General features: G+C 39.4%; 2 protein-coding genes, 1 long non-coding RNA gene and 1 other non-coding gene across 6 annotated transcripts in view; all 4 read right to left on the reverse strand.

The window, feature by feature from the left end:
- Nucleotides 1-925, reverse strand: part of kirrel1a (kirre like nephrin family adhesion molecule 1a) — a 30,364-nt gene extending 29,439 nt beyond the window's left edge. Inside the window, 1 exon segment of the mRNA XM_054601177.1 lies at nucleotides 662-925. Within this exon segment, the coding sequence (XP_054457152.1) occupies nucleotides 662-707 (46 nt within the window). The 5' untranslated portion in view covers nucleotides 708-925.
- A 2,352-nt stretch (nucleotides 926-3,277) lies between these two features.
- Nucleotides 3,278-3,351, reverse strand: trnar-ucu (transfer RNA arginine (anticodon UCU)). Its single transcript has one exon. It is a non-coding gene; the product is annotated as a tRNA-Arg (tRNA).
- Nucleotides 3,352-4,672: 1,321 nt separating this feature from the next.
- LOC129093355 (uncharacterized) lies at nucleotides 4,673-7,175 on the reverse strand. Its single transcript, XR_008531284.1, has 3 exons — nucleotides 6,977-7,175; nucleotides 6,819-6,894; nucleotides 4,673-6,268 (listed from the first exon to the last, which is right to left on the reverse strand). It is a non-coding gene; the product is annotated as an uncharacterized LOC129093355 (long non-coding RNA).
- A 687-nt stretch (nucleotides 7,176-7,862) lies between these two features.
- LOC129093356 (uncharacterized) lies at nucleotides 7,863-13,693 on the reverse strand. Of its 3 annotated transcripts, none has more exons than XR_008531285.1 (6): nucleotides 13,478-13,693; nucleotides 12,827-12,975; nucleotides 11,909-12,032; nucleotides 11,653-11,752; nucleotides 9,145-9,261; nucleotides 7,863-8,710 (listed from the first exon to the last, which is right to left on the reverse strand). XR_008531285.1 is itself a non-coding variant. In XM_054601358.1 (6 exons), exons 1-6 carry the CDS (start codon nucleotides 13,551-13,553, stop codon nucleotides 8,475-8,477), a joined length of 867 nt encoding a protein of 288 aa, XP_054457333.1. In that variant the 5' UTR covers nucleotides 13,554-13,693; the 3' UTR covers nucleotides 7,863-8,474. The 3 variants fall into 3 exon arrangements, 1 of the variants encoding a protein (XP_054457333.1); XM_054601358.1 differs by having other exon boundaries at nucleotides 9,145-9,326; XR_008531286.1 differs by lacking the exon at nucleotides 11,909-12,032 and having other exon boundaries at nucleotides 9,145-9,326.
- Nucleotides 13,694-16,778: the final 3,085 nt, after the last annotated feature.

Genomic DNA, 16,778 nt, shown 5'->3' on the forward strand with positions numbered 1-16,778 from the left:
GGGGGGGGGTATAGCTATATAAGCTGTCTTTCACTACAGGATCACTACAGGGGCTGGTAGCGTTGGTCTCATTGACTGACAAGCCATTCAGATGTGATAGCAGAGTGGAAGTGCTGCTGGCATGAAGAGCAGCGCTGCTCAATCACTGTCATTCCCCTCACGTCCTCCGCGCCTCTCCGCGGCCCGTCTGAACAACGGCTCTGAGGGTTGGTCATATGCAAAAGGTCACTCGTGCCGGTGGGCGCGCACGCACGCACGCACGCACCAGTCATGTTCAAGTTGGACGCGCGCACAGCCGTACGCGTGTGTTCGGAGCGCGACAATGATCATTATTATAAAAAAAATAATAATAATAAGTGTGGTGATCCATTGCTGCGGTGCGGACACGCTGACACACGCGCGAGCGCGCTCACACGTAGCTGCACGTGCACGAACACGCGCACACGCCTAAGGTGATCCATCGCTGCGGCTCATGTGGGAAATGCTATGAAATCACGTTATGTGCCTGTGCTTTTCATGTCCCCCTGCAAAAGACACACTTCTGAAGAAATACCAGCGGAGGGCTCTTTCTGTGTCAAAGCCTCTGTAGTTTCACACAGAATCACATTTAAACATTATGCGCCGTGTCTCGACCGCTAGAAAGAGAGAAATGCAGCCTTACCAGTTTGAAAACTCAACACCAAACTCAGGAGCAGCAGCCTCTGCATGGTTCAGCCGACCAATAAGTCCGTTATTGGCTCAAACCTCCGTGAGGACAGCATCAAAAAGCGGGAGTTTACTGACTTTAATAGTAATTATGCTGTGAAAAATAATCCTCCTGCGTCGTCCCTCCTCAGTTGTCCGCTGACTCGGCTTGGACTTGCTCAGGTTTTACACCATTTCACTGCTTTTTTTCGCCTCTCTCCTCTTCTTTGCTCTCCAGCGACAGTCCGTTTTCTACTCTACGCTCAGGCGGTAAGCTGGCAGCGGTGACACCGGAAACCTGCGGTCATTTCCTTCAAAATAAAATCCACCTTGAACAAGAAGATTACACTATACATTTTTAGAGAATTTTGAGAAATTCTAATCAGTTAATAATATATAGAACATACTATCAATAAAAGTATTATTCATATAATAAATACATGATACATTTGTTGTAGATCATATTCACAGTGTGTTTTGTGTTTGAGACATCATATGCAAGGTGATACCTCTTCTGAGTGGCACTTTCATATGGATTTTTATTTCTTCTCAAACATAATAATAACAGAATATTTTAAAATAAACCTACGGTTTTTGCCTGAGCATTTTTTTTCTTTTCTTCATAGCAGGTAACAGGTTTTTATGCTTCTAAGAGTATGGTGGGAAAGAAAGAATGTTAATAATACAATAATTATACACCCAATCATTATACTCTCATTTAAGACCTTTAAACATATGGATTGGGAGGGCAGATTATTTAAGAAACCAAACAGTTCTCCGGCAAGGTCTTTTTAAACAACAAGAAACTTCATTAAACATTTGACATCCCCTGACAAATAGAATAAAATAAAAGTTCACCCTATCTGACAATGCTCCACTTCCGGTGTTATGCTCACTGTAATCTCTCTGACTTGACGTCATATTCTCATTAACGGGGCATTCCTCCTCTCTCTCTCCCTCCCTCTCTCTCTCTCCTCCTCTCTCTCTCTCTCTCTCCTCTCTCTCTCTCTCTCCTCTCTCTCTCACGTCAGCAGCACCACAGCACTGCCCCCTTTTTTCTCTCCCTCTGGATCTTGCACAGGCCAACACCGGCAAAAAATACATTATGAAAAAAAAGACAAATAAACCAGTTTAGAGGGGCATAATCATTTTGACACATTTGCTGTAGTCGGGACTGCTTGGTTTCTGTTGTTCACAGTGTTTCATTAGGAGATGAAGTCATTCTAGATACCTTAACTTACCTCCACATCTGTATCCACATAAATGTATCATTTTTATTTGATGATGCAGATGTTACACTTAAAGGATAAATCTATAGAGATATGAAATATCTGACGTCAGTTGTTACTGTACATAACTGAGCATGTCATAGTATCATTATGTCACAGGGAGCTTTAAGGTCAAATTAATATTAAAATGAGAAAATGTACGCAGAGAGGTATAGGAGGACAAAAGTACTGTGGGGATATTCACAGACACTATTCCTTCCTAGAATTATATTAGTACTATTTAGTGGGAAAAGGCAGTGATGTCTCTGTGAAGCAATTGCCCGAACACATAATGAATAAAAGGACCATGTCCTCATTCCTGTCACATAATGTAGGCTACAGATTTTGGTGATGGTCCTCCAGGAGACTGATGCTGTCACAGGTCTGAGCAGTGAGCCGGTCTCCTCCCGTCTCAGTTTAGGGGACAGTGACTTACGCTGGTACTGGAGCGCCCCCTTGCGTCATCGACCCAGGACGACCCCTGCGTGTGCCCCAAGCACAACTGGAACAAGTGTCCAAAAAAAAGATCTGCGCATGCGCACACACCAGAGCTATTCACCTTTTAAATCACAGAATATTTTGAGAATATTCATCTTTACTGCCTGTTAAATGCCTGTAGGGGCTGTAAATAAAAATACGATTTATAGTAATAATTCATATGTGAACGCGTGACAAATGGTTCATGGATAACTCAGGAAAAATATAATGTATAGTCTATAATGTTTTTATGATTTCATATTTTTTGTAATACTATAATTATAATTTTGATTATGGCCACAGGCTACTTAAAAGTACACACTGTCAAATGTCAAGGTTTTTGTACAAGAGATCCTGTGCAAGATTATTTTAACACATTAACCACGTTACTCCATTAAAATGTTAAAACTCTTTATTCGGGAGAGATGTAGCTTAAAAAACATTATTGAAGATCAAGCATTATTTTTCAATTTAACACTAGGTAGGTTAAATAAAATGTAGCCTATAATACAAATAAAGCGAAAATAGATGTGTGTCCCAGTAGGACAATGGTATAAGTAAAGAACAAGCAGGCTCATATGAGCAAACATAATTCAATATGGAATTAATCTATACTCGAGATTTTTTCTCTGCTAGTGTGAATTTACCAGAAGAGAACAAAAGATTCGTAGCTGCATGAAAGAAGGAAAATGATGAGCTAGTGTGGCTATCTATTAACTCTAAGCCAAAGTATTGCTTGTACAGTGAGGAACGACTATTACAGCACAGTAATCTGCAACAAAAACATCATCATCGTTTCTAACTGATAAAAATGACCGCAGGTCTGCCGTGTGGCACACAGAGTGACTCATCTCTGCCGGGACTCGAACCCGGAGCCTCTGGATTAGAAGTCCAGCGCGCTATTCCATTGCGCCACAGAGACTGCGCCCGGATAATACGGGCCTGGCACGGTTTTCATAGATATATTCTCTCACATCGTTGCTCTCTGCATCCTCGCAGCATCAGGACCAGTCTGAGCCGACATGTTGGCTCTGCCCCGACTCACCACCAGAGGGCGATGTTGCTCACTCTGAGGTGGGAAGTCCCTCAGAGATGAATCAAGTTAGCTGGCGTACAACCGGAAGTCTAGAGCTCGCGTTTCAACAAATAAAAGTCACCATCATTTTTGAAATAAAGTTCAATTCAATTTAAATGGGCTTCATTGGCATTGGAAACATGCGTTTACATTACCGAAAGCAACAATGAAAAAATAAATAAATGTACATAAAATAAGTAAATATCTAATAGATTGCGGTTGGATGAACAGAGGTTTGAGTAAACATTGTAATACAATATATAAATAAGTAAAGATTGCATTCAAAGATATATGCAGTGTATACAGATAAAAAAGTGAGAACCGTGTAAACACAGCAACGTTTGTTTTAATTTAAAAAAAAAAAAAAAAAAAAAAAAAAAAAAGGTCTTCGGGGCTTTGATTTTGAAACTGCAACAACAGTATTCTTGTTTAACTCAAGATAGCTTAACGCTCGTCTCTAAAAAATCCTAAACAGAGCCAAAATGGTTCCTATCGGAGCTTTGTTTCCCCCGTTTTAACACAGACAAATGTTATATTGTTTCGGCTAAATGTCGGGTGATTTGACAGGTTTAGGAACAAAAGCGAAACAACACAGCCAGTGCTCCAGCCATTCTGAAACAATGCACAGAGCGTTTCCTAAATATCAATGCAATAACAGCGGGGGGGGGGGGGGGGGGGGGGGTTAATTTATGGGAAATGGGCATTTTACGGCCATTTGACACTTCATAGTCTTGGACTTATCATTTACTCTCACATGCAGGTCCACCCAGTGTTGGTGCGTTGTATGGCAACAGTGCTTTAGAATGAGACTATTGGGGTTACACCAGGATTGCATCAGATAACCAATTATGCACCTCCCTCCACATGCCCTTCACCACAGTGTGACACCATAATTCATTTTGTCATCTCCGCTGTCTTTGTACATTTGTCATGTCAAGGACACCCAAGTAGAGTCAGGTTTTGCCCCGTGTAGCAGGATTTGTGGAGAATTTTGTTAGCGTAGATGAGAAGAAAACCACAATGAGTTCCTGAACTTCTCTTCCCCAGTTTCAGTAAAATCCATAATGCATAGGGCTAATACTGACTTTGGACCTGACAGACTCTCGCATTGTAGTCTGCCAGTCCACTCATCCTATATATCACACGAAGCAACATGCACCCTTATCTAAATCTGCAATATCATCAACACAACAGGCAGGAGCTCTTTGATAGCATCTCAGTCATTTTCAGAAATGCAATTGTTCAACTGCTCTTAAAAAAAAGCTACGAGCTCTGAAAAATTAAGCAATTTCAAACCAAATTTCGACACATCCGTGTGGCTTTTTTCAGTAACTGAAGAAATTCACTGCAACTCTAAAACTGTGCAGAACTGAAACTTCTCTGTCTGGGCAATGAATCACCATCAGTGTTACTTTTCTTAGAAGTCAGTTTTGCTTTACATTTAGCTAAAATTCACACTAATTATAAAGACTTGATCGGCCTTAAATTAGTTGGTTTGATACTGAAGGTTTGATTATATCAGAAAGTCCAGGTGTTCTTGCCCAAATATGCTCTGCAGGGCGATATTTGGGTCTGCCTTAGGACCAACTTTATATATATTTTTCATAAATTACATTAAGGACACAGTGTATTCTGTTTAACAAACCATAATATGATGCTTTAACAAAAAAATTAAAAACAGTTCACAAATTGGATATAACTTGTTAAATGTGAAGTTAATTATACAATTAAAATGTTTCTAAATCCTGAAGTGAACTTGAGAGGTGCTGGTAGGTAGATTTTCACCATTGGATTGATCAAAGCTAGCAGTTTCCCCCCCCCGTTTCCAGTCTCTGTGCTAAGCTAAGATAGATCCAGCTACATATTTAGCATATAGATGTTAAAGTGGTATCAATTTTATCATCTAACTCTTGACAAGAATGAGTATTTTCTTAAAATGTCAAACTGCTCCTTTAAATCTGCAAGTCTGAAAGCCTGATATCTTATGTTTGTTTTATTGAAAAACTATGAAAGGAAATGGAATAAAACAAATGATAAACTATTAAAAAGTAGCACCCAGCAATAGCCAGTCTGGGCACAACACCATTATTGACATATCAGTATTTTTTCACGAGTGCTTCATACATTTTTACAGTTGCAGACATTTAAAGAAAATAAAAAAAAGATGGGGGTAATACTCACAGTAGATGGGAGCTTTATCCTGCAATGTGCACAATCTCCAGACAGCAAATATAATTCCCTTCATGTGATTGTCAGCTCTACAAACATGTCAGAGCTGCCATAAATATAAACAATTCACTGGAGAAGTAAAGCGTAACTTGTTCCCCACAATCATCTCAGATCCAGCAAGACCAGCGACAATAAGCAGATCTGCAGGCTTCAATGTGCAGCTACTGTCTTGAGGGCTTAGGTGTCACTTAAAGGGTTAAAACAGGTAACTCAAAGCTTTGTCTCGGCTTTAGAACTTATTCTAAAAAGAGTCTATACCCAGCACTGTAAACTATATCAGTGAGATCACATAGGGAAGCTCCCTGTCACTGAAAAGTCCTTATTAATAACATATCCTGGATTCATCTGTAAAACTGTTTTGTCTTTTTTGAGCCAGTATTGGCAAACAAGCATGCGGAGGACTTTGCAGATTCTAGATGTTGCAACTGCAGATGATCTGTCAGAAGTCCAGTTTGTTGATAAGGGGATCTACCACAAGTGTGATTTTACAGTTGCCTTCTTCCTGTGCTGGGATGTACAGGTTAAGAACAGTGCTCTGAGGAAAAGGAAGGAGAAAAGAGAAGAAAAAAAAATTATATCAACGCCTCACTTGCATATTTAAACATAACATTTCATAAAAGTTGTAATACAAAATATACATTTCTTAATTTAAGTTATCTACTGGTGAAGTTTCATGGTGATACCTATTCGTTAACTTTTTACTCCATTCACCTGTAGTGTCTTCAAAATGTATGTCATTTTAAGATACATGTTTTTAAATGCTGTTTTCTCTAAATTAGTTTTTTTTCCAGACACTGAGCCAGAAATCTCCACATAAGTAGCACTTACATATACCAAACTTTCAAATGTATTTCCTATCTATATTCTGAAGGTTGCTACAGAGGGGTTTGTTCATATATCATTCATAGTCAGATTTACAGAACATTTTATTACTAGAGAAACATTTTCTTTTTTTTACTGCCTCATTTTCCTATTTAAACATGCATTTTTAGAAAACTTAGAGTTTCACGGTGAAATCTATTAGTTACTTTGTTTACCCTATTCTATATGGGTGTTTCCCAGGGAGTAACACCAGATTTATTCACCTTGTTGTTGTTTTCTGAAATATCGCTGAGGAGGTCCCGAGGTTCTGGTATTTTGGGGAAAATATATTCCTTATTCCTGAAGAGGAATAGTTAAATATCAGAGCCAACCAACTTAAATCAATAGGAGCAAAAGCAAACAAGATGAAAACCTCACATACTTCCTGCAACACACAAAGAGTAGGGCTACCAGGCAGGCCAGCATCAATGGGATGATAACGGCAGCATACAGCCATGCCTTAGGATCTGTGTCTGCATCTGCATGCAAAAACATCAGCAACATTATGATCGTCTGAGCGGGACTCAAACAGCTGCAGTGGTTTTTAAAGCTACAATTTACATCCAGTGTGGTGAAGTTAAAAGTGAAATACTCCCATCCAAACATAATGGAGTAAAATATAACCAGTCATGAATTTGAAGTACTCAAGTAAAGTACAGGTACCTAAAACTTATAAATGGTACTTGAGTAAAAGTACCCCCGCCCCACTGTTAAAAAACAATCTTAAGGGGGATAGAATACATTTGTCTGCCAGTTTTATTCTTAAAAACAACCAGTAGACGGCAGAAAAGTGAGTAAATTTTGCACATAGTGGCTTCGAGCTGTTCATTTCTGACGCAGCACTTCAACAAGATAAGAATATAGACTGAGAGGCAATGACCATACCAAAACGCTTTTCGGCAGTCAATAGTGTGCTTCCTCCATTGGTTTCGCTTTGTTTTGCCATAATACTGATTTTGTACTGACAGTGAGGGACCAGGGGCAACACAAATTTGTTTCCTTTTTCAACGTCTTGGATCTGTGAAAAAATGAAGGCACAATTGTTACAGCGACTACTCAATGATTTGAATAATTGTTTCAACACAATACTTAATCTGACAACATGAATAAACTACAGTAAACTACAGCCAAAAGATTGTGAATTGAACTACTACAGTCTACATGAGACTGAATTTAAAGCTTTGAAATATCTCACATTGAAAACCATCTATATGAATTTACGTATTTTGGAATTATGGTTTCCCCCCCTTCTTTGAATTTTACGGGCAAAAGTGGTATTAATTCAAAAACTTGATTGAAGTTTTTTAGGGTACAAATGACGATAGAAAACTACAGATGAGGCTGATGTTGTCTTTAGTTTTGCAGGTATTTGTTGAAAAACCACAAATGTTAACTTCATGGTGGCCAAAAGTCGGTAGCATTCATCCTCTGGGAACCATGGATATGTGTACCGAAATTCATGACATTAGTCAAGGGTCCATCAAAGTCAGGAAGCTTCATCCTCTGGGAACCATGAGTCTCAATCCATCTAATAGTTGTTGAGCTATTTCAGTCTGGAACAAAGTGGTGGACCCATTGACTGACATTGCCATACTGAATATTGGTCAATTGGATTTTTGATTTGTTTTTGCTTAAGGGTCACCACTCTTTGTGGAGTCTTTGACCACTAATAACGCCATTGAGCAATGTTTTTTTGGGTCCTATTTTCAACACAAAATGAAAGTTCCTGGTAGTAGCTTTAAGTAACCTTGTGAAAAGAGAGAATCAAACCACATAAATTCATGTAGATGGGTTAGAGGTAAGTATAGAAATAAAACATCTCAATGCTAGAACTACAATCAGGTATTCAGTTCATCCTAAAGTCCAAATTGGCACACCTATTACTGTGTCCTTTGGATTCCCATACAAGAAAATGAGTCTAAGCAGGACACAGCTTCAATCCAAAGACATTGGAGACAAACATCTAAATATCGTACAGTCATCTCTCTTACCTTTTGTTCATTACACTCAGTGTATCTAATTGTAAACTTCCAAACACCTATATCAGGAGGGGTCCAGCTAATATGGAACTTATCCCCATTTTTAACGACTGTCCAGTTCAGGGGAGGAGGTTGCACTGCATGAAGACAGTAATTACAGAGATATAGTAAGAACGATCCAGTCATACACATCATACAATACTGTAAAGCAACTGAGGTCTCTTTAAAAAGTCCCTCTCCCCAAAAATGGCTGGATGTTGTCCAAAGTTGTAAGTTTGGGATTCATTACACAAGAACATACTGTACACAGAGACGGACACACACACACACACACACACACACACACACACACACACACACACACACACACACACACACACACACACACACACACACACACACACACACACACACACACACACACACAAGCTGATAACTGTTAGTACTTTCAAGAAAGGACAGAGAGCAACTTCTCTTAGAATAAAATGGGGAAGTGTGAGGTATTTCATCAGAACGTTTCCTCCATAGGACTCTTTACTAAATTAGTTGTGGTATTTCACTGGCTACATACCATGATTCGAGGGCTTGAAGGTGTTCCTAGCAACCTTGTTGTTCACCGTTCCATTGAAAAAGATGAAGATGGACTGGTATATGTCTGCCTCCAGGTCACAAGAATTCCGGACACCGTCTGGGAAAGATGAGCACTCTTTTAAGGGTAATTTTTCGGTGTGCCCGAAAGTCTCATTCACTAACCTTGGAAAGATAGGGAAAAAAGTAATTTACTCTCATGCTGCATACTATTCCTGAAATTCTAAACGAAGTAAATGATTGAAATAAATTAAAATAAGCCCAATTATTTGTAGTGAAGCGTTTAAGTGTCAGTATATTTTAGCACTATTTATTTGAACACATTTTCTGGTATAACATTACGATGGTTTAGTTGAGAATTTATCAGCAGACATGTAAAAGTCTATATATAATAGCTGCAGTGAAGTGGTGGTTGCACACGCGCCTGTAGTACAAGGAGCAAAAATCGGTCTTGTTGATCAGGAAAAATAAAGAAAATCATCAGCGTGAGGTCTACTGTAGGTTTAATCTTGGGATTAAGGAAAAGGTAGGTTCATGAACAACTTTTTAGGTCACGGTTTTGCCAGCTTGAGATGAGACAACCCAACGCGAGCCGATGAGAACGTCAGGCTAACAACACTCTCCCCTGGGTGAAGTTCTTAGAAGAGTCCACTTGGCCCTGATTCAGTCAGAAGCTTCATCTCGTGGTTGCCAATCATGTGGTTTGTATTCCACAGATTTTCGCTAATCAGGGAGAAGTTTGATAACCAGCTCTCAATGACATAATACAGAAATAGTTATTTGGAGAAACGAATCTCACAACTGCCTTCACAGTGAAAAAAGGCTTCCTTAACAATAACGAAAATATCCTTCTTCAATTATCATAGAATTACTCTGGTATCAATGACAATAAACCTGTAAACAAACCTGATGCAGGTCTATGCACCGAAACGTCGTGACTAAAATACATTTATATGCAAGTGAAGAAGCCAGTGTGCGGGAGTTTTTGTTCAATACACCTGTAAACAAAATAATAAACTAAAGCCTGTGCGCAAGCTCTTGCACGGATAGCACTAAGATCTGACCTGATCCAGGTAACCTAATGGAAAGGTGCTGCTCAATATTAGCTTAAACCCGATTTCAGAAAGCTCAAAATCACCCTCAATCAGACACAAATCTTAAAACGGACTCAAAAGTCAAAGGCTGACAATATCTACTGAAATGAGGTCTGTGTTAAGTCAAGGAAGGATCAGAATGTTCACAACAGATTCCGAGATAAGGGACTTTTCTTAACTAGGAGCCGGTCCCAAGACACAATTTGGTAAAGGGAAAAGACAGCAAGTACCACAGAATGAGGGACTGAAACCTGACATACCTTTTAGTAAATTATTAGGAAAAATGAAGTCAGAAAGTTGAGTAACCTTGAGACTAAGTGCCTTATTATAAAAGGGGCCGAATGGACATTTTTGAAGAATGAATTACAGTTGCATTAGTCTGACAAACAGCATTTTCTAGTGTTGTAACCAGCTGTACTGTAAAATGAGCAAGCTGACACCAGTTAAATGAATGTACGGCACTGTTATGCGACGGTCCTCAGAATCACCAGTGTGTAGCGAAGGTTATCTTCATCACACATCCAGTTTAGCTTCAGTCCAGCAGAATCAACCTGTGCTTGTTTTGACTAAGCAGCGATGGGGTCAAACTTAAGGTGAACTCCGTCTGAGCTCGTCACATGCTAGGTGATGCAGCAGCACCTGTGGTTGCTAACAAACGTCACACGGAAAGGTGCAAATTGTTCTTTTGTTCGGGACTATGTTTTGATGCTGAATAATACACATTTAATGCTGGACTGAGTTTAGTGGCCGTGTTCTCGTAATGACAAGGCTTTGGACACACACACACACACACACACACACACACACACACACACACACACACACACACACACACACACACACACACACACACACACACAATACTCGTTAGTAGGATTCAGTCAATGTTGGTTTTGGCCTTTCCACAGGAGCTTATCTTTTAATTTCCTCAAATTGAATGCATTCATTTGACCTCGTGAATTTGAACATATTGAACATTACGAAGAAAATATAGCTGGTGATATTTTCAGACCTGCAGTTTAACAAACAAGATAGTGATATAAAAATGTTAGCATTTGCTGATAAATGGTTAAGCTACTGGTTGTTGGCTGGAGGTTACAGACAGGCCTCTTGATTAACAGTGACATTACCAAACATGGCCTGGGTCCTGAAGAATATATGCCACTTAGTAAACAAACAATTCCTAAACTGAGGCCTGGACTGATGAGACATAAAACATGAAGAATTTAGCCTCAGTTGAACCACAGTTTATTACTCCCAAATGGTCCAGATGAAGCCAAATATCGTGTAACAGTCTTACAATATAGCTTCCTCACTGACGGTGTGAAAGTTTCATGTACAGTACTGCTTCCCAATGATTGTGTAAGTACAAAATGTAAAAAAACAACAACACACACCCGTAAAAGAACCTGAGATCTGGAGCTTGGCTGGCTGGGTGCCAGGAGCAGTGACTTTTTTTGGCGCCGTAGATGTAGCACGTCAAATTCTTCACCAAATCTGGGAGGAAATGAGACACACATCTTAATAAACAGATGGATACACAGATATTAATGCAATCTATATTTTGTTAAAAAAGCACATTTCTTTGTCCCATCTAAGCTTTGGGAGCAAATCAGGTGTTAATACAAATCAGCGGTGAGCAAAATGCGCTACCTGGGTAGGTGAAGTTCTTCACAGCCGTCTGGCAGTGGTTTACGCCACAGTCGATTTTTAAAGAAAATTCCAGAAATCCTCCTTCCATAGAAATTATGAGCTGCCAGGGTGAACTTATATTTTGCTGGATCCACCAAGAACAAAGAAACAACCTAACCATCACTACTAACACTGATACAGCACCTTTGTGTTGTTAATCAGATGTGAAAATCTTATATAATGTAAGTGCAGAGAGCAGAGGAGACTAAAATTGGATCAATTACAGTGGACTCTGGCACATTGTAATTTTAGTCATATAGGTCAAGCAAGCATTAATAGTAGGGCAACACATGCAGTTGGTCTATGATAATTATCTATACATTTTAAGAATGAAATCGGTGGTTGAACGCGACAAAGTACATTTACACAAGATCTGGCACAATTATGAGGTATTTGTGTTTTAAGTTTAACATTGAACTTTTCACTCCATACAGTTATTAATGACTCTGCAGAATACGATTACAAACACAGGCTTTAATAAGAATGTAAACATATATAAAACATAGATATAAAATAATAAAGCCAGTGGCATCCTTTAAACATGGTGGATGTCTTTGGAAAGGCTAGAAATGAAAGTAATTATTCAGACAGGTTTCTGAGGAAATTGCCCAACAGTGTATGAATGGTGACTCTTGTAAATTGTAATTGGCTATGCCTACTGGAGTGCCTTGAGGTGATTTGTGCCTCCAGAGCCGCTGTGTTTCTGGGAAATATTTGCACTGCTTAAATATTTAAATATCTATAACTGGTGGGGCTACGGGAATCCTCTAATAATATTTAAAGGGTGTTATGGGGTTGCATTCATAAAACCTTTAATAACAAGCGTAACTATTAAATAGAATTGCATTTTGCGAAATAGAAAAATATATGCGTACTCACACTTCTGATTGGTCCTTTATGGTCATTGGTTTTAACAATCCCGGTGTATGTGCAGTTTTCCACTGAATGTGGGGGTGGTTCCCAGGAAAACTGTGCCTCAAAAGGAGCAATCCACAGCAGGGACAGATTTTGTGGAGGTGAGATGGAGCCTGAGGTGTACAAAGAGAAAAGATAGAAATTTGAAAACATATGATTTAAGTGTGCTTTTAATTCACCTCTTGGTCTGTGAACCCCACCTAATACAACAGCTAAGGCTCTCCCGGGAATACATGAAGGACATTGATTATGGAAAGTCCCTGAGTTGATACAGTAAAGATTGTTTTTAAGTTTATTTTAAGTTGTCCTGAACTTCAACGGATCAGTTTTCCCAGAAGTAAAGAATACACACAAATTACTGTCAGTATTATTTCCATACATGCCTTTTATAAGACATTTATTTAGTTGTACTGTATTAAAACACGTTTCCATCCTCTCTCCTAAGTTTACATGTTTTACGTGTTGTCTTGCTCACCAGTGAATTCCAGGCAGACGTGACGTCACGACTGGGAAACACGGCTTCGTATGTAATGGCAAAGTTGGAAAACTGGTAACGGAAGCGGTCGGCGGTACGAAATGAAACGCAAACACACAAAGTAACCAATCTTTTCTGACCTTGGTGGGATTCAGCCGTTAGAAAGAGGCAGCTCATAACGAACAAGGGGAAACTTGGAGACATCCTGGTCATCATTTCTGGAGTCCCTTTTCCTGAGGTTTATTTTTCCACCGGCGGTGTGAGGACACGTCGTCTTTCCCGCTCCTACCGACGGGCCGTCCGCTGTCCCGGTTCTTTCAACTGGAGACGGTAAATGTCCGTGAGTCAACTTTAAAGCTTCTTTGACGGAAGGAGTGAGAAGTGTCGGGGGGTTGGAATTGGGCGGAGTGCTTCCCCTTTTGCGCGCACATCAGTGCAAGCGCGCACGCACGCACGCACGCACGCCCAGACAAGCATGAGCCAAAAACCTACTCATGTGCACTATAAACAATATTTTTTCGAAAAATGGCTGTTTTTTCTACTTCCTACTAACTTATCATTTTAACATAACCAAGTTGCCTACTATATAACTATATATATATATATATATATATATATATATATATATATATATATATATCCATCCATTTTCCGTAACCTGCTTATCCAGTTAAGGGTCGCAGGGGTGCTGGAGCCGATCTCAGCTGTGAAGGCATATATATATATATATATATATATATATATATATATACAGCTCTGGAAAATTAAGAGACCACTTCAAATTGATCAGTTTCTCTGGTTTTACTATTTATCGGTATGTGTTTTTTGCTTTATTCTATAAACTACTGACAACATTTCTCTGAAAATTCAAATAAAAATATTGTCATTTAGAGCATTTATTTGCAGAAAATGACAACTGGTCAAAATAACAAAAAAGATGCAGTGTTTTCAGATCTTGAATAATGCAAAGAAAACAAGTTCATATTCATTTTTAAACAACACAATACTAATATTTTAACATAGGAAGAGTTCAGAAATCAATATTTGGTGGAATAACTTTCATGCTTTCATGCGTCTTGGCATACTCTCCACCAGTCTTTCACATTGCTGTTGGGTGACTTTATGCCACTCTTGGCGCAAACATTCAAGCAGCTCGGCTTTGTTTGATGGCTTGTGACCATCCATCTTCCTATTAATCACATTCCAGAGGTTTTCAATGGGATTCAGGTCTGGCCATGACAGGGTCCTGATCTGGTGGTCCTTCATCCACACCTTCACTGACCTGGCTGTGTGGCATGGAGCAATGTCCTGCTGGAAAAACCACTCCTCAGAGTTGGGGAACATTGTCAGAGCAGAAAGAAGCAAGTTTTCTTCCAGGACAACTTTGTACTTGGCTTGATTCATGCGTCCTTCACAAAGACAAATCTGCCCGATTTCAGCCTTGCTGAAGCACCCCCAGATCATCACCGATCCTCCACCAAATGTCACAGTAGGTGCGAGACACTGTGGCTTGTAGGCCTCTCCAGGTCCCCGTCTAACCATTACGACCAGATGTTGGGCAAAGCTGAAAATTGGACTCATCAGAGAAGATGACCTTACTCCAGTCCTCTATGGTCCAATCCATATGGTCTTTTGCAAACCTCAGCCTGGCTCTTCTTTGCTTCTCGTTGCCCCTAGGAGGCTGTTTCTAACCGTCCTCGCCCTGCACTTCACCCCAGCTGCCGTTTGCCATTCTTTTCGGAGGTCACTTGATGTCATCCTACGGTTGTTGAGTGATATTCGAATGAGTTGGCGGTCATCCCGGTGAGTGGAGAGTCGTTTTCGTCCTCTGCCGGTCTGTAGCTTTGTTGTCCCTAATGTCTGCTGCTTGACCTTGTTCTTATAAACCGCCGTCTTTGAAATTTAAAGGATGGAAGCAACCTGACGCTCACTGTATCTCTCTGCAAGAGGATAGTGATGACCACAGCACTGGTTTTTATACTTTTCTTCATTAAATATGATTCGGTTCAGGTGATCACCTAATCAGTACCTCATAAAGTAGAATCAAGTGTGCCTGTATTGGAATTCAACAGACACTGGAATGGAATGGCTGCCATACACGGAGAGATACTGATTTAAGAAAAATTTGGAGTGGTCTCTTAATTTTTTCCAGTGCTGTATATATATATATATATATATATATATATATATATATATATATATATATCTTTAAGCAAAATTGTGTTGATAAAGGTATTATTTATGTAAATGATTGCGTAGCTATGAGGGATTTCTTCTTATTAAATCCTTAGATGTAACATGTATTAACTATGTAATGAAAGTTATTTCTAATGGGCTGTCCTATCTAATAAAAGCCATGTACAATTTCAAGACGCACTGAGGATAGAACCCCTTCTGAGGATTTATTGTATTGACATCATGAATGCTTAATACACATACTGCGGGTAAAATAAGTATTGAACACATCACCATTTATCTCAGTAAATATATTTCTAAAGGTGCTATTGACATGAAATGTTCACCAGATGTCAGTAGCAACCCAAGTAATCCATACATACAAGAAAACCAAACAAATAAGTTCAGAAATTAAGTTATGTGTAATAAAATGGAATGACACAGGGAAAAAGTATTGAACACGCTTACTGAAATGTATTTAATACTTCCTACAAAAGCCTTTGTTGGTAATGACAGCTTCAAGACGCCTCCTGTATGGAGACACTAGTCGCATGCATTGCTCAGGTGTGATTTTGGCCCATTCTTCCACACAAACAATTTTGGTCTCATCTGACCAGACTATAATCTCCCAGTATTTCACAGGCTTGTCTAAATGTTGTGCATCAAACTTTAAACAAGCTTCAACATGCTTTTTCTTCAGCAATGGAGTCTTGCGTGGTGAGCGTGCATACAGGCCACGGCGGTTGAGTGCATTACTTATTGTTTTCTTTGAAACAATTGTACCTGCTAATTCCAGGTCTTTCTGAAGCTCTCCACAAGTGGTCCTTGGCTCTTGGACAACTCTTCTGATAATTATTTTCACTCTGTCATAAATCTTGCGAGGAGCACCTGGTCGTGGCCGGTTTATGGTGAAATGATGTTCTTTCCACTTCCGGATTATGGCCCCAACAGTGCTCACTGGAACATTCAGAAGTTTAGAAATCCTTCTGTAACCAATGCCATCAGTATGTTTGCAACAATAAGGTTGTAAATATAATATTTCAGTTACTGTTGTTTTTTTTATTGCTTATTTATAATACTGTTTTATTTTATTTTTCATTTTTTATTTTTTAGCTTGTCTTCTTCTACTATGTCTCTTGCCTGCAAATTTCCCCGCTGCGGGACTAATAAAGGATTATCTTATCTTATCTTATCTAAGGTTGCGAAGGTCTTGAGAGAGCTCTTTGCTTTTTCCCATCATGAGATGTTTCTTGTGTGACACCTTGG

This window comes from Anoplopoma fimbria, chromosome 7, assembly GCF_027596085.1.
Source record: "Anoplopoma fimbria isolate UVic2021 breed Golden Eagle Sablefish chromosome 7, Afim_UVic_2022, whole genome shotgun sequence".
NCBI classification, from domain to species: domain Eukaryota; kingdom Metazoa; phylum Chordata; class Actinopteri; order Perciformes; family Anoplopomatidae; genus Anoplopoma; species Anoplopoma fimbria.

Bases quoted from the DNA above. Each gene is read 5' to 3' on its own strand.
- LOC129093356 (XM_054601358.1), bottom strand. From the start codon at position 13,553: ATGATGACCAGGATGTCTCCAAGTTTCCCCTTGTTCGTTATGAGCTGC. The intron at 12,976-13,477 runs GTCAGAAAAGAT...TGTACACCTCAG, and splicing joins AACGGCTGAATCCCACCAAG to GCTCCATCTCACCTCCACAA. The intron at 11,753-11,908 runs GTAGCGCATTTT...ATTTCCTCCCAG, and splicing joins GAAGAACTTCACCTACCCAG to ATTTGGTGAAGAATTTGACG.